Raw genomic sequence first — 16,367 nt, forward strand, 5'->3', positions numbered from 1 at the left:
AATCCCACCCTCAACTGCGCATCCCACAGCCCTGAGGCTGATGTGGCTGCCAGCCATCATCCTTGGGGTCTGGAGCCTCTGGCCTGCCGCTCCAGCTGTGGGGTGCACAGCGCAGCCCTTCACGACGTGCCACACACTCTCAAGGGGGTCCGTGACACCCTGGGTCCTGCCCTAGTGCCTTACGGGTGATGGTGCAGCAGCAGCTCTGAATGGCACTCCGAGATGGTCGGGCAGGCACGGTAGGCGGCAGGGTTGTGGCCTGGCGGGACTTGGGGGAGCTTTGGGCCTTGCCCTCCCTGTCCTCCCCACCATCTACCCTGAGGTGGAGCCATGGTCCGCTGAGGAGTGTGCCCAGCCCATCAGGCTGCAGCATTGCAGCTGGAAGAAGACCAGTACGGCCTCGGAACCTGCGGGGGAGGGCAGGGTTTGGTTAGCACTGGGCCCTACCCCTGTTAGACTGGGCCCACCCAGAGCCCCACCCCACGCACCTGCACAGCCACCAACCACGGTCTGACGTTTCTAGCACGTGCACGCGTGCCCCTGCGGGCACAGACAGCTCGTCGGCTTGGCTGCTCTCGTAGGCATGGGAAGCACAGAACTGGGACCCTGGGAATGGATCCTTGGTGGTCACCACAGAGGCCAGGGCCCCACTTCTTGGTCCCTGCATCATCTGCTGAATCACCACCTCCGGGCTCCCCTCTGGATCTCTGCTGACACCAGGGACTGCTTTAAAACCCAGTGTGGGGCTTCCCTGGTGGCGCAGTGGTTAGGAATCCGCCTGCCAATGCAGGGGACACGGGTTCGAGCCCTGGTCCAGGAAGATCCCACATGTCACAGAACTAAGCCAGTGCACCACAGCTCCTGAGCCTGCGCTCTAGAGCCCATGAGCCACAACTACTGAAGCCCGCGCACCTAGAGCCCATGCTCCACAACAAGAGAAGCCACTACAATGAGAAGCCTGTGCACCGCAAGGAAGAGTAGCCCTTGCTCGCTGCAACTAGAGGAAGCCTGTGCACAGCAATGAAGAACCAATGCAGCCAAAAATAGTAAATAAATAAATAAATAAACCCAGTGGGGCTCTGGCTCACTGTGGGGGCCAAGCACACACTACAGGGCCACTGGCACCCCCCCTGGTCATCCCATGGCCTCACTCCCCTGGCTTGCATGCTTCTTGTGACTCAGCTTTGCTGAACACTGCCCCGTGGTGGTGGGTGTGGGGAGGAGGGTTAGTCTCACCACTGCTCCCTAGGGACCGTTCCCCATCTCGTCCCTGGCCCAGGGCCACCTCTTCCAAGTAGGGAGCAGGAAACCATGCCGTCTGCTGGTCCTCATTCGCCACCAGCCACCAGCCTGTGCCCAAGATAAGGGCAAGGGGTGTTTTGGTTCCTGAGGCCCACTGACATCCCAGGGGGCAGAAGGGCGTGTCCCCAGACTCCTGCCCAGGCCCACCTGAGGGGTGTCGCAGCAGCACATCTAGGGCCTCCTGGGCCCGAGCGTGGAAGGGCTGGCCCCATGTGTCCTGGGTGCTGAAGGGCTGCAGGCAGCGCAGGCTCTGAGCCTCCAGGCTGCGGATGGCAGGGCTGCCCGTGGGGCCTGGCAGGGGCTCTTGCGGGGCAGGCAGGATCACCAGGCTGGTGAGGGTGCAGGTTCGAGAGGTGGGTGGATGGGAAGTGTGGGAACTGCTTGGCATCCCCCACACGTCCATCCAGCCTCCGAGCCTCCCGTCCTCATTGGCCCTTCCTCCACCCTGCCCCCCCCCCCATCTTCCAGATGTTTCTGCTGACAGAGAGTTGGGGGTGGGTCAGGCACCTGCCAGCTGGCAGCGCAGGCTCCAAGTCCATGGGTTGTGGTGCAAAGAAGCCAGTGAGCACCGGGCTATGGGCCACACGCTCCCCTGCCGCCAGCAGCGCCCTTGAGTAGGTCTCCAGCAGCTGCAGGCGCGCCAGGCCTCGGCCAGTGCGGCCCCAGTGCACCAACAACGATGCATCTGTGGGCAGGATAGGGACTGACCGTGAGACAGCACCCCCAGGGCTCCCCGCATCAGACTGCTGCCTCCCCCGCCCCTCCTGGGAGCCTTGCTGGCCTGACCTGGAAGCTTGGGGAGAATGCGGTCAGATCTCCGCAGCAGACCAGCTTCCACTGGAAAGGTCTCCTTGAGGGTTTTCTGAGGGCGAGAAGGAGCATGTCGGTCTCCGAGGGCCCACTGGTTCCCCTGGGAGGGCGGGGGTCCCTTTCCAGGATCTTAGGGGCTGGAAGCCCGAGTGGGCACAAGGGCAGGCAATGGGGGGTGGTCACGGGTGGGTCATGCAGTTGGGGGAAGTCGGGGTGGCTCCAAACTCACTCACATGGAGTCTCCTGAACTCCTCCCAGCTTCTTCGTGCAAAGGTGTCGCTGTCATCCGACCAGCACACGGAAAAGGTGAACGTCTGTTAGATGAAAGGTTGAGGGCTTCTTGGAGGCGCTAGGCCAGGAACTCCCTCCCTCTCCCTTGGGGCTGGCAGGGGTCCCGTCGGTCCCCACCTGGAGCCTGTCTGTCTGTACCATAGCTGCCCCGCTCACAGACACTGGGTGCCGGGGGCCTGCCATCGCTGTGGCCTCCCCAGATCTCCGTCACAGGTTTCTGGAGTCTGTCGGGTGTGGTCAAGCGTCCCACTGCCTCCCTGCCTACATGGGGAGGAGGGGAGGCCTCGGGTACCCGGAAGACTGTTTGGAATTCCCCGGCGATGCCCCAGACCTGCCAGGTCCTTGCTGTACTTCCCTGCCCGTGACTGGGTCCTTCACAGCTTCCTCACCGCACCCCTAGCCTGTAGAGGGGCAGGAGCACAGGGCTCCGTGGGTGGGAGGAGAAGCAAAGAAAGAGTGGAGGGGCTGGGGCTGGGACTGTGGCCTGAGGCCCTCCTGCTGGAGTCTGGCCATGGCTGGAGGAGGAGGAGAAGGAAGAGCCATCAAAGTGCCGCCAGGCCTGGCCACACCTCCCGGCTCTCCCACACCCTGTGTAGTGCTGAGATCGGTCAGAGCCGCCTGCCGGGTGTGCCCTTTGGTTCTGTCTTTGAACTCCCTGGGGAGCTAACTGCTGTCATCATCAGGAACCAGTGACCCAGTGTTAAAGGCTTTAAGTGCTTTGTTTGGCTTAATCCTCACATTGGAGGAAAGGTCTCTGTAATGTCCCCAAATCACAGAGGAGGAAATTTGTGTTAAATGGATATTAACTGTCAGGGTTTTTTTCATCATGTGTTGGGGAGAGGCGGATGTCACAGTTTTACCCCATAGGTTCCCCTGTGGTGGAGAGACTTGGGGCAGGATGAAGAGGGTCCATCTCTAGTCACCAGCGCTTGGGGGATGGGGGAGGTGGTGACTAGGACTGTTTTGAGAGCCATCTCTGAATTCATGATTTATCATAGTTTGCTGCAAACACAGCCTCTGAGATCAGGATGACCATCCCCCCACTAACTGGGGTGGTGAAGGGAAGGCCCTAGAATCCCCAGACAGATGGTGTGCCCAGGTGCCCCACATCTCTGAACTGCTTCCTTATAGGGGAGATTTTTGGAGCCCCATCCAACCCTGGTACACAGTGGTTCTTCCCCCTGTTGGAGACACCAGCTCTGTGTTGAGACTCCCTCTACCCCAAGCCCTCGAGGGAGGGGTCAGCCTCTATGGCATCCCTCCAGGAAACCACTCTGGCCTTGACAAAAGGCCAGAGTGTATCTGTCCAACCAGTGGCTCTCTTTGAAACCTTTGTGTGTCTGTCCAACCAGTGGCTCTCTCTGAAACCTTCAAACCTTCCCTAGTCTTGGCCCAGGCAATGAACATTTGTGGACATAGGCCTAATTTTTGCAAGGTGCCTTCAGCCCAGCTGTCACACTTGCCATTCTCAGTGGGGGCCACTGGCCTGGTAGCGTACAGGGTGGGACAGATCCTGCTCCCTTGGAAGACAGAGGAGAGAAGTGGGAGAAGGGCCAGCTTACTCACAGCCAGGGACCTAGAAAGATGCTGAGGCGTCTCCCTATGCCAACTGAGAGCCCCTGCTCTACACCCCCAGCAACCTAGATCCTTTCCACTCTTTCTTTCTCAACACCCCCTACCCTCATCTCTCACCTGGACAACTACCAACAGCCCCATCCTCCCCCAAAGCCTGTGCTCCTCACTTGCTCCCATGAAATCCACTCTTCAGAGGAATCTTTGCAAAACAGAAATGGGATCAGGCCAGGGTACCTTGCCCAAAACTTCCCAGCACCTTCCCAGGGTCCTCAGAATAAATTCCCAGCTGCCATGGCAGTTGATGATGTCCTTGGTGGGTCCCTGGCCACCTCTGGATCTCTCCTCCCACCACCCTTCCCAGGTCCTGTCCCACTGGCCTTGCAAGAAGCCAAGATCCTCCTCCCTCCTGCCTTGGCCTTGACTGCCCTCCTCAGTTGATTCCTCATCCTTCAGGCCACTGCCTAAGGGTGACCTCCTCAAGGAGGCCTCCCAGATTTACCACGCCCTGTTCATGGCCCCCATCACAGTTTGTACCTGAACATTTATTAGTGTGACTCTTTTTTGTTTGGTTGGTTTTGTTTTTTCCGTCTTGACCACTGGACTATGAGCTGAGGAGGTCGGGGACGGACGAATCTTGCTCCTTGCACTGACCAGTGCCTAGAACAGTGCTTAGAACAGATTAGGCACTACACAAATACTTGCAGAGTGAATTAATGTACATATGGAAGCAGAGGTATCCCTGAGGCCACTCCCGACGTGGGTTTAACCTCTTCAAGTAGGCTGTAGGATTCGGGGGAGGTGGGGGAGAGGGGCCGCTCGGTACTCGCGGGAGCCCAGAGACGCACCTCCTCCTTTGCAGGCACGGCCCCGCCCCGCGTTGCCAGGCGCCCGTTGCCATGGCGCCGGTCGCCAAGGTGTATCCCCTGGACCCCCGGCACCAACAGCACGCCCTCTGTGCGCTCACGGCCCAGCTGGGCGCTCCCCCAACTGAGGGCACAGAGCCAAGCCGCGGGCACGCGGGACGGTCAGAGCGGAGCAATGGGGGCATCGCGGACCGCAACACGGACGTGGCCGAGGCCGCAGCCCGAGGCCGCGGCACGGCCAGGGCGCGTCTTCCACAACACGCTGCTCTTCTACTGGAGGAGGCGGGAGCGCAGCCACGGACGACGCAGGTCGGGCACGGGCCGTGGAACGAGGCCCAGGGGCGCGGCCAGGGCTCGGGCCTCCGGTTCCGCGCGCATCCCGGCCCGGGCCTCCGGCGCGTCCTTAGCCCGGACCCCTGTCTCTGGCTCTGCCGCTTGCCGGGCGCGGACCAAGTCCCCCAGCCCCGCCTCCAGGCCGGACACCGCCCCGGGCCCCACCCCCGGCCCCACCCCCGGCCCCATCTCAGGCCCAGCGCCCGCGCCCGCGGCGCGCGCGCCCGGCTCCTGTGGCCGCGCCCTGGCGGCGGCGCGCGCGCTGGCCTGGAGGCCGACTTGGAAGCCCATCTGGAGGCCGACCTGGCCCGGCAGGCATTGCGCGGGCAACATGGCGGCGCCCGGGGAGCGGGGGAGCCTCTTCTCCTTTCTGCCCGGCGGCGCGCGCTCCGAGGTGATGGACGACCTGGTGACGGACGCGCGCGGCCGGGGCGCGGGGCGGAGAGATTCCGCCGCTTCGGTGCGGACGCCATCCCAGGCGCCGGCCTCCGATTCTCAGGTCGCCGAGGACGCCTCCCGGAGGCGGCCCTGCCGGGCCTGCGTGGACTTCAAGTCGTGGATGCGGACACAGCAGAAGGTGCAGATGCAGGGGGGCGCCACCTCCCCTCAGAGGCCCGCGAGCCCTGCTGACTCCTAGCCCCGGCCCCCACACCTTGTTTTCAAGCACCCCGGGCAGACTTCCCAGGACCCAGGCCGAGCGTTCCCACAGGCCCTAAGCCTGACAGACTTTGCCCCCCGGGTTTGGCTGTTCCTAAACCTTGCCCCCAAGGTAACCCTGGCCTTTCGGCTCTTAGCCACATGTGGGCTGGATCGGCCTCAGGACTTCTGTCTCCAGTCAGCGGGCCTCCGGCTGGTGGGGAAAAAAGGGCAGCTTTGTAGGTTTCTGGTTGGGGAAAACCGAACTGACCCTTGGTCGGCCTCCTTCCGCAGCGGGACAGCAAGTTGAGGGAAGATTGTCCTCCGGATCGCGAGGAACTGGGCCGCCACAGCTGGGCCGTCCTCCACACCCTGGCGGCCTACTATCCCGACCTGCCCACCCCAGAACAGCAGCAAGATATGGCTCAGTTCATACATTTATTTTCCAAGTTTTACCCGTGTGAGGAGTGTGCTGAAGACATAAGGAAAAGGTAAGTTGTGTCTGCACAGTCTGCAGGCAGCAGAGCATCCCACCTGGAGCCTGGGCCTGGGGCCCCTGTCTGATGTCATAAAGGGGAGCCTAGAGAAATAAGATGCAGAGGTGGCAGAGGGTTGCTGAGATCAGGGACCACCAACAGAGAAGGGATTGGATCATCTGAGCCATCTTCTTTCTCCTCAAAGGCCAAGCTGTCTGGGGCTGCTGCTGGGTACTGCTTCTTTCTGCAGCCACAAGGCTTCCGGGGAGGGCTTCCCTCATGAGATCCCTTGCTTAGCACTGATGGAGGCTCTGGCAGGTTTCGGAGGACTCCACTTTGCCTAACTTCTGGAGCAGGACTGCCAATTTCAAGACCTTGGGAACTCACTGCTGTTGCTTCCAGGAGCCACCTTTTTTTCATTGGGGAGCCCAAGAACTGTTCTTTGGCACCCATGGCGTTTCTGAGCAGGATGTGGGGGGCAGGGCAGCCCTTGCTGTTTGAAGCCTGGGCATTTAGAACAAGGTCTCTTGCTGAGCTGATGCAGCAGGGCCACAGGTGCTAAGAAACAGATCTGGTTTTCAGTTTTGCCTTTATGCCAGCCCCACCCTTTCCACACACTGCCTGGGGCCAGGGACGCTGGGGTGAGGATTCCTGATTGTTACCAGGTTGTAAAGTTGAGGCCTCTGCCTCAATGTCTTGCTCAGGGCTCCTGACAGGGTTTGCAAAGCTCCCGAGGTGAGGGTTTGAGCGGGCCTAGGAGTCCACCAGGCCTTGCTGCTGCAGGGTCTGCCCCCTTCTGGGAATTCAGAGCATGAGGGCACTTCTGGGTGTAGCTCACAGCAGTGCCCCAGCTCTCCTCCCTGAATTGAGCAGGCAAGGAGCTGGTGGGGCGGGGACAGTGGGAGCACTGCCTGCCCTCCTCCTCCGTGTGCTCCCCCCCACGCAGGATATGCAGGAACCAGCCAGACACTCGCACTCGGGCCTGCTTCACCCAGTGGCTATGCCGCCTGCACAACGAGGTGAACCGCAAGCTAGGCAAGCCGGACTTCAACTGCTCGCTGGTGGACGAGCGCTGGCGCGACGGCTGGAAGGACGGCTCCTGTGACTAGAGGGCAGCCAGAGCCTGTGGGCGGCCTGGCCAGAGAGGGTGGGGCTCATTAAAGTGCGCGTCAGAGCCAGGGCCTGCCTTGTCTCAGTTGGGTGGTCCCCAGACGCTACCCGTGGAGCCCTTTCCCTCTCAGGTTCGGAGTGTAAGTGGAGGTACCCGTTGCAGGCACCCTCAGCCCACGCCCCGTGGGGCTGCAGGTGAAGGAGGCAGGAGCAGCCTAGGCTGTCCCTTCCTCTCAGGATTCGGCCTTCCACCCACTCGACACCCTGCTGCCTACTTCCCCGCACAGGAAGGTGATAGGCCTGTCTGGGCTCCCCTGTGTCGCCCTTCCGGGCCAGGCCACTGTCTCCCCACGTTGTAGCTAGGGAAAGCTAGGGGTCAACAGGGACGGTAGCCCCAGAGGCTGTGTGCCATTTGCACTTCAGGAAAGAGGCCTGGGGGCTGAGCTCTGCTGTGCACCTTCCATCTGGCACATGGCCTCGCAGAGCCGTCCCAGGCCTGTCAGAGGAGGCTCCGTGGAGCTTGAGACGAAAAATAAAATGCTGGAGAAGTGACTGAAGACCTGGCCTCAGTGTGTTTTGTGCTGGGATTTGCAACGATGGACAGGGCCTGCCCTCGTTCCTCTGTGGTCTCCTGCTTCCTCCTATCTGGGTTCTGGCTCCTTAGGAAGAGGGAGCAGTTCCAAGACAAGGGTGGGCCAGGATGTTCCAGGAACACCAAGGAGGCTGAGTTGCTGGAGCCAAGGGAGGATCAGAGAGGTGAGGGGAGGTCACATGGCAGGAGGTCCTCAAGGCCCCAGCAACGATATGGTTTTAACACCCAGCTCCCATGGAACATAGTGGAGGGTTTGGAGCAGAGGAATGGCAGAATGTGACTTTTGAAAGGTCCCTCTGGCTGTTGAGATGGAATGAGGCAGGCGTGGGCAAGAGGAGGCCGGGCAGGCACCCCTGTGGCAGCTGAGAGGGAAGCTCGCCCCAGGGTGAGTGGGAGGCCTCACCGGATACACTCTGAAGGTGGAGCCCAAGGTGGCTGTGGGGTTCTGGCCACTGGAAGGAGGGAGTTGCCCAGTGTATCAGTGAGATTCCGAAGGCTGTGAGTGGAGCAGGTCTGGGGGTGACCTGGATCCAGCTTTTGGGCCTTCACATATCCTCTCAGCCACACCTGCTCCCAGGCATTGGCTCCCAGCTGGAATGGCCCAGCAACAGTGCGCCGTACCCCTGTGGTCGTACAGCTCTCACCTCTCCCCATGGTGTCTTGGCTCCTCCCTGGGCAAGGGCCAACCTTTGGCACAGCCTCCTCTGCATCTTTACCCCACTGGCCCCACGGGGGTGCTGGCTTCCTCAGGGCTGCCCAAGGGGCCAGGTGACATAAAGAAATAGGAGGCAGGGAGCAACCAGCAAAGAAGTCACTGCTCTTTCCTCCTACAGATGGACATCCCCAGCACAGGACTTGTCTCTGGCCTTTCCCGAGTCACCTGTGTGCTGGGAGCCAGCGAAGCTGTGGTCAGCTCAGGAGCACGCCGTCCATGTTTGCTCTCCCTCCTTCCCTGCCTCACTTTCCTTTTTCCCTAACTCTGGCTTCCCCAAAGTTTCACCTCCCAATAAAACTCTTTAACTTTGCCACAGATTCTGTTTTCCAGGGTATCCAGGCTAAGATGAGTGGGACTCTAGTTCAAGGGAAAATTCTGGCTCAAGCTGTTAGCATGGAGACCAAGGCAGTGAGCATAGAGCAGGAAGAAGAGCCCCAGGACCATGCCCTGGGACCCCTAAGGCTCAAAGGTCACAGATGGAACAAGAGGAGGGAACCAGAAAGAGGTAACAAGAAAGGGCCCATGAAGTAGGAGGAACACGAGGAGAGGGTGACATCAGAAGTGTTCCTAGGAGGATGGGGACAGCATGGCAGTGCCTGCATTGCCCCTGGGACTAAAGGGAGCAGTGACAGCTGGAGGGGAAGTGGGCTCAGGAATGGAGCAGGTTTAGGCACTGATGTAAATGATCAAGTAAAAGGGGGAAATGAATGATGCATGAGACAAGAGAGGAAACTGTCACTGACAGGGGAGAGGTGATAGGATTGGATGCACAGTGTCATGGAGTCAACTAGTGGGTGGCACTTCTGGCCACACCTGCCCTGGCACAGTAGGGACCTGGATTTGAATCCCAGCTCTTCACTAAGTGTGATGAAGGAACTCAACCAGTCTGCCTTTTGTTTGTTTGTTTAAATTTATTTATTTATTTATTTATATTTGGCCGTGTTGGGTCCTCGCTGCGCGCCGGCTTTCTTTTAGTTGTGGTGAGCGGGGGCTATTCTTCATTGCAATGCGTGGGCTTCTCATTGCAGTGGCTTCTCTTGTTGCGGAGCACGGGCTCTGGGCGCGCAGGCTTCAGTAGTCGTGGCTCGCGGGCTCTAGAGCGCAGGCTCAGTAGTTGTGGCACACGGGCTTAGTTGCTCTGCGGCATGTGGGATCTTCCCAGACCAGGGCTCGAACCCGTGACCCCTGCATTGGCAGGCGGATTCTTAACCATTGCGCCACCGGGGAAGCCCTGGTTTTTTTTTTTTCTTTTTTTTTAAAATTTGGCCAACTGTGCAGCTTGCAGGATCCTAGTTACCCGACCACGGATCAAACCCGGGCCCTCTGCAGTGAAAGCGTGAGTCGTAACCACTGGACCACCAGGGAATTCCCACCTGCCTATTTACCATCTGAAGAATGGCAGTAAAACAGTTCCTGCCTCCACAGGTCGTGGTGAAACACCTGGCACTGTAAATGCTCAACAAATGCAGACTTTCCTCAATGTCCTAGACAGAAACAGGAGTCATCTGGGTCCCTGCCAGGTTGGCCTGGAAGGAACATGCAGGAAGGGACCTTGTCTAACCTGGGGCTGGGCCATCTGTGGAAAAGACCCAGCGGGGGTGCTGGGAAGCTAGGTACCCGCTCTTCCAAACTCCCCATCTCTGATGCTTCTCCCCACTCCTCGGCCCAAAACTAAATATGTCAGCTGAAAGTCAGTTGGGGAGACCCAGGAGTGTGCAGGGCTCAGTGAGCACCCTCGGAATGACAACATCCAGACACAGGAAAAGAGCAGAGATGCCCCAACTCCCACCCATGTGGGCCTCTGGGCTCTGCCTGCCTGGACAAGTGTCCCTGAGGGCAGAGGCCATTCTCCCTCCCTGTTAGGGAGGATAGAATCTGAAGGAGAAGCTAGGGTGCAGTGGGAAGTCATGGGAAAGGCCCCAGTAACCTCCCTCTGGTCTATGGGGACCAGAGGCAGGAAGCTGGGTTCCCTTTCCCTGAGGGCTGGGGGAGACGCTGGAGCCCTTGGACCTGTTACCTCCTTAGGCACTCAGGAAAGGGCCCTGTACAGAGGAGTGGGGTCATGTCGGTCTGTCCACCCACGTGGCTACGGCAAAGGCTGAGCCCAGTGTCCACCTGCCCTGCTGACTCCTGACTACTTGTGAGTGGACGTGGGGGACTCAGCCCCTTGACCCCGCCTCCTGATGGGGACCTGGTGGATGGTCTCCGTCTCGGACCCTGGTCCTGCGGTGAGAGTGGGTGGGGTGGGGTGGAAGGTGGGCAAGGTGGAGGGAGGTGAGGGCTCCAGCCCTGCGCGCGTGGACCAGAGGGAGGGGTGTAGGCTCGGTTCCGCCCCGCGCGCCCCCGCCGCGGCCGGCGCGCACTCCTGGAAGGTGGCGACGGCAGCGGCAGCATCGGCAGCATCGGCAGCAGCCCCGGGCGGCCTCGGGCGGGGCCGGCCCGACGGACAGAAGGACAGAGGGCGCCGGGGGCACGCGGCCCACCCGGGCTGGCCATGGAGGGAGCCTCGTTCGGCGCGGGACGCGCAGGGGCCGCCCTGGACCCTGTGAGCTTCGCGCGGCGGCCCCAGACCCTGCTGCGGATCGCGTCCTGGGTGAGTGGCCCCGGCCCAAGCCCCGCCCCGATACCCCGTCCCACTTCGCCTCGCCTCCCTCATCCCTATCACCTGCCCCTCGCCCCCATCCTCATCCTTGCCGGCCCCTCCCCCACCGGCCTCAGGTTGGGGTGACGTCACCGGCAGGGCGCGCCCACCTGCGGGCGGGGGAGGGGCCGGCGGCGACAGCCGGGTACCTTGAGAGGTCACCGCCCGCCGCACCCACCTCCCAATTCTTCCTTAGGTCTAACTCAATCCCCTTCCTCAGCCCTCGCTCGGTTTTTCCTGTGCTTACACCCTGGAAGCGGGCACAGGGGTGGGGGCAGGATTCGCGGAGGGGCTTGAGCGCTCAGCCTCAGCACGAGTAAGGGCTATCGGAGCCAAGACAATCAGGCAGAGCCTCCCCCCTACTTCTGCACGCACATCCTCCCGGCTCCTTCGAAGGGAGCTGGCCATTCCCAGGCCCCCCAGTTGCAACTGTGAGTTGGGGGGTGTGCTCTGGGATTCCTCTGACTGGGGCAGCTGGAAGGGGCTCTACACTGGGAAGGCTTCCTGGGAGGTGGTGTGGGAGGGGCAGATTTAGAGGCAGCCTAGCCTACTGGAGCAACCTTAGGCCCAGTGGCCTGCTCCTCCTTCCCATCCCTCCAGGCAGGAGAGATGGAAGGTGGAATGCTGAGTTCTGGGTTTTGTCCACCTGGTGGTGGCTGGTGGTGGCACGTACTCACCTGTGTTCCAGGAGGGCGGTGCCCAGGGTGGGGCAGGGGCCCTTGGGTGGTGTGACTCTGGCCAGACCAGGAAGTAGGGACCCTACGTTCTGGTCCCAGCTCTGACCTGACTTGTGCACCAATCTGTGGGTACGTGTCCGTATCTTGCACCTTGGTTTCACTCTTGACTAAGTCTCTAGGAGCTGGGGCTGGAAAGGAGAGAAATGAAGCTGAAATCTGAGGTCTTTTTTTTAGAAATATAGGGCTGCCCAGAGCTCAAAGAGCAGCTTCTGGTTTAAAAGGACTGTGGTCCACTCCTTTGCCTTCCAGCCCTCGTGGGCACAGGGCACTGAGGTTTGACTGAACCCCAGAGGTCAGCGGTGTCGCCTTTTAAGCCCAAGCACGTATGGATGGTGTTAATTAGCCACAGTCATGTGGGGCCATCATCCCTGGAGTGCCCACAAAGTGCAGGACGCTGGGTGGGCATTATTCCTGTTCCCAGCACCCCATGAGTTGTGCCTGCTACATTTGGCATGCTAGGAAACGAGCCCGCACAGCTCCCGAATGCTAAGGGTGGGTTCCACTCAGGTCCTGGCTGACAGCTCTGTGCAGCTGTCCTTCTGCTGCCCGCCCCCCCCCATGCTCCCGCCCTTCTCGCCTGACTCCACATCTACTTCACCTAGCCCTGCTGACTCAAGCCTGGGGATCACTGGTCCAGGTGAAAGCTCCTGTTCCCACACTCTGGAGTGGGCCATGGGGGACACTACGGGCTCCACAAGGTACAGAGGACCCAGCTTGAATGTCAGCCCTGGCTCTTATCAACCATGCAACCCTCCACAAGGCACTTCACTTGTTGGAGCCCCGATTTCCCCATCTACAAAGAGGATAAGAGCAGTGTGGCACTCTTGTGGTTGTTTGGGAGGATTCCATGAACAAACACGTGTAGCCATTTTAAGCACAGTGCCTGGGCACAGTTGATCCTCACTAAATGGTATGTTTTGTCCATACTTACTAAACTTGAGGTAGATATTAAGGGAGGGGGGTCCCCGAAGACCCCCACCCGAGATAGATCCTGTGCTGCAGGGGAACGCAGGGACACTCCCGAGGGCATGGGCACTCACGGTGGGCTAGGAGACCTCGGGCCTCGACCAGGAAGGGGCCACCGTAGGGCCCTGAGCGCTCCCGCCGCCCACAGGTGTTCTCCATCGCCGTCTTCGGGCCCATAGTCAACGAGGGCTACGTGAACGCCGACAGCGACCCGGAGCTGCGCTGCGTCTTCAACGGCAACGCGGGTGCCTGCCGCTTCGGCGTCGCGCTCGGCCTTGGGGCCTTCCTCGCCTGCGCCGCGTTCCTGCTGCTCGACGTGCACTTCCAGCAGATCAGCAGCGTCCGCGACCGTCGCCGTGCGGTGCTGCTCGACCTGGGCTTCTCAGGTGGGCGGGGCCGTGAGGGGCGGGACCTGGGGGAGGGCGCGGGGCTTCTCGGGAGGGCGGAGTCGGGAGGGCGGGCTTCGGGGCGGGGCCAGAGGGAGCGCGTAGATTCTCAGCCGATTGGGGCGGGGACAGGTCCGGGCGGGGCGGGGCGGGGCGGGGCGGGACGGGGCGGGTCCTCGGTCTGCAGATTCTCCTTGCCGGCAGGGTTGGGCCGGGCGCCTTGGTGCAGCATCCCTTGACCCGCCCGCCCACCTGCCCGCAGGGCTCTGGTCCTTCCTGTGGTTCGTGGGCTTTTGTTTCCTCACCAACCAGTGGCAGCGCACGGCGCCCGGGCCGGGCACGACGCAGGCGGGAGACGCGGCGCGGGCCGCCATCGCCTTCAGCTTCTTCTCCATCCTCAGCTGGGTGAGTGCGGCCGGCGGCCTGCGGCCGGCAGGGACTGGGGCCAGGTAAGGGTCGGGGCAGGGTCGGCCCTGGCTGACCCCGGACTCCCCCTCAGGCGGCGCTTACCGTGAAGGCCCTGCAGCGGTTCCGTCTGGGCACCGACATGTCGCTCTTTGCCACCGAACAGCTGGGTGCTGGGGCGGGCCAGACCTACCCAGGCTACCCAGTGGGCAGCGGTGTAGAGGGCACCGAGACCTACCAGAGCCCGCCCTTCACCGAGACTCTGGACACCAGCCCCAAAGGGTACCAAGTTCCTGCCTACTAGTGGCCATAAGGCCCAGACCGAGGCACAAAGGCTGCCCCACCAATGCAGGATCCAAGGCTTCCTGGGACCTCCCTCAGGTCCTCCTGGCCCAACAGCAACGTGTGGATGCTGTGGGCCATCTGGGGCCAAGAGAGGGTAGCCTCTAGGGTGACTGGGCTGTGCCCCCCCAAGTTCCTCCAGTCCCTTTAGTCCCCAGCCCAGGGCCAGAGGTCCTGAGGAGAGAACAGCACAGCCCTGGGCACGTGTCCTTCAGCCTCCAGTGGACCAGCCTAGGCAGCGGGCCATTCCCCTCATGAGCCAGCCAGGCAGGGCTCACCTGTACACTCTGGGGTCAGGTGTCCAGCTGCCCTCCATAGCCGTGTGCAGGGGCTGCCCTGGACTGGGGGTGACTGGGGGAAGGGACACCACCCTCACCCCGTGGCCACTGTTCCCCATCCCCTGTCCCTGTGGGTAGTGGTGGTCCTTGCTCTGTCCCGGTGGTTCACCCTGTAGGGCCACGTGCTCTGTCTGGAGCCTCCCTCCATTTCCTCTCACAGGCTCACTAGAGTAGCCCAGCCCTGTCGATGTTGTGATTGTGGTCAAGTCTTCAGGTTTCACCTCATAGTTCCCCACAAGCAGCCCCTATTTTCTGTGGCCCCAGCTCCAGCCCTTACCTGCCTTGGCCCAGGCCCTTGCTGGGGTGCGGGCAGCTCTGGCCAGGAAAGCACAACATGGCTGTAGACCTGGGCATCAGCCCTCTCCCAGCCCTTCAGTGAGACCTTGCCCAAGGGAGGCTCCAGACACCTGGGTGCCCAGCAGGACACGCCCCTCATGAGGAGAGAGGCCTAGAGGCTTCACCTTCCCACCGTGCCCTGGAGACAGCCATTCCCTGCAAACCCCTTTACCTCGGCTCCCTGGACTAGTCCCTCCGCTCCCCATGCTGCACCCCATTTTAAGGCCCAGCCCAAGGTTGGGGGTCCCTTTGCATAGCTGAGTACTCATGCATTGCTCAAAGCTGGCTTTTCACATTAAGTCAATACCAAATGCGGTTGCCACATTACATTTTTACAGACAGACGCCTCCCTCTGGAGTTGCAGTTGAGTGACAACCCTGTACGTTGTAGCATAGACCAACTATTTGTGGATATTTAAGTGAACATGTTTACAATTTTTGTATATATGGGTCTCTCCCTCCCTCTTCTGAAAGAACAATCCGTGATTGTGTATTTTCAGTGTCCCATGTTCCAACTGCAACTTCTTTACAATAAAGACTGTAAATGAGTTTACTGTGGCCCAGACACTCTTGGAATCCTTTCTACTCCTGCCCCTCCAGTGCCAGAGGTTGGGACCTGAGGGGCACCAGGGCCAAGAATCCAGAAAGGGGCAGGGAGGTGGAGACCAGGCTGATGCCCATGTTCTGGAGAATGCTGGGGAAAGCAGTCGTGATTTCTCCAAATGTCCGCTTCTTACCGCCTTCTGCTCCTGGGACCCCACCATGTGTACCATGCAGCATCCAGAGCCACATTGCCTGGCCAACTCCCCTTTGGAGATTTCCCCAGCTTGGTCTTGTTTACTTTTGAATTCATCTATTGGGATTCTTATCTCAGTTACTTTTTCATTTCTGACTTCTTATTGGTTAACAACATTCTGGTTGAATAAAGCAGGTAAGAGCTGGAGCTGGAATGCTGGCTTGGCCGTGTTCAGGCTTGGTCTTTCTGGGCAAGTCTCTCAGCTTGTCTATGCCTCAGGCTCCCCTTCCGGAAAAGGAAAATAGTAGTTCTTGTCATCAAAGGTGCGGGAAGGGTTAACGTAAACCTGTGTGTGTGTGTTTGTAAAAAGCTCAGAGCAGTGCTTGTCACACAGCAAACACTGCTAAGTGTTGCCTGGTATTGTTATGGTTCTTGCTTAAGAATCGGTATTTTCAATATTGTTAATGAGATAGCTCATCTTCCAGGTTACTCTTTGAGGGTGTTGTTTGTGCTCAGGTCTGCAAAGAGGGCATCAGCTATGAGGGGCTTCTCCGGTGTGGTGGGGAATGCAGGTGGCCTCTAGGCAGTCCCATGGAGAGTGAAGAGGGTGAAGGCTCTGTCTCTTAGTGGGCTCCGAGCATGGCCGTCACCCAGGAACTTGCTCCAGTCTCAGCCACAGGCAGGCAGGCCCTCGGCTTCAGATAGGCAGTGCCCATGCAGCCATGTGGCTCTGGCCTGGCCCCACTGCAGGCCACGTCCCCTCCATCACCTGGGGTAC

The 16,367-nt window shown here is 60.3% G+C and overlaps 3 protein-coding genes across 4 annotated transcripts; 2 read left to right on the forward strand and 1 right to left on the reverse strand.

Annotated features, from left to right (window-relative positions):
* Positions 1 to 2: 2 nt before the first annotated feature.
* On the reverse strand, positions 3 to 2,863 carry NOXO1 (NADPH oxidase organizer 1). Its single transcript, XM_068524119.1, has 8 exons — positions 2,521 to 2,863; positions 2,346 to 2,426; positions 2,089 to 2,164; positions 1,810 to 1,987; positions 1,450 to 1,631; positions 1,237 to 1,350; positions 489 to 606; positions 3 to 407 (listed from the first exon to the last, which is right to left on the reverse strand). The coding sequence occupies exons 1-8, from the start codon at positions 2,584 to 2,586 to the stop codon at positions 140 to 142; spliced, it is 1,083 nt and encodes a 360-aa protein (XP_068380220.1). The 5' UTR covers positions 2,587 to 2,863; the 3' UTR covers positions 3 to 139.
* Positions 2,864 to 5,458: 2,595 nt separating this feature from the next.
* On the forward strand, positions 5,459 to 9,013 carry GFER (growth factor, augmenter of liver regeneration). 2 transcript variants are annotated; one of them, XM_068524161.1, is made up of 4 exons: positions 5,459 to 5,751; positions 6,105 to 6,301; positions 7,233 to 7,433; positions 8,822 to 9,013. In XM_068524161.1, exons 1-3 carry the CDS (start codon positions 5,506 to 5,508, stop codon positions 7,393 to 7,395), a joined length of 606 nt encoding a protein of 201 aa, XP_068380262.1. In that variant the 5' UTR covers positions 5,459 to 5,505; the 3' UTR covers positions 7,396 to 7,433; positions 8,822 to 9,013. The 2 variants fall into 2 exon arrangements, with proteins under 2 accessions (XP_068380262.1, XP_068380261.1); XM_068524160.1 differs by lacking the exon at positions 8,822 to 9,013 and having other exon boundaries at positions 7,233 to 7,953.
* A 2,117-nt stretch (positions 9,014 to 11,130) lies between these two features.
* On the forward strand, positions 11,131 to 15,326 carry SYNGR3 (synaptogyrin 3). The gene is made up of 4 exons (XM_068524162.1): positions 11,131 to 11,296; positions 13,196 to 13,433; positions 13,696 to 13,838; positions 13,933 to 15,326. The coding sequence occupies exons 1-4, from the start codon at positions 11,198 to 11,200 to the stop codon at positions 14,140 to 14,142; spliced, it is 690 nt and encodes a 229-aa protein (XP_068380263.1). The 5' UTR covers positions 11,131 to 11,197; the 3' UTR covers positions 14,143 to 15,326.
* Positions 15,327 to 16,367: the final 1,041 nt, after the last annotated feature.

The sequence above is a fragment of the Eschrichtius robustus genome, chromosome 16 (genome assembly GCF_028021215.1).
Source record: "Eschrichtius robustus isolate mEscRob2 chromosome 16, mEscRob2.pri, whole genome shotgun sequence".
Lineage (NCBI taxonomy): Eukaryota > Metazoa > Chordata > Mammalia > Artiodactyla > Eschrichtiidae > Eschrichtius > Eschrichtius robustus.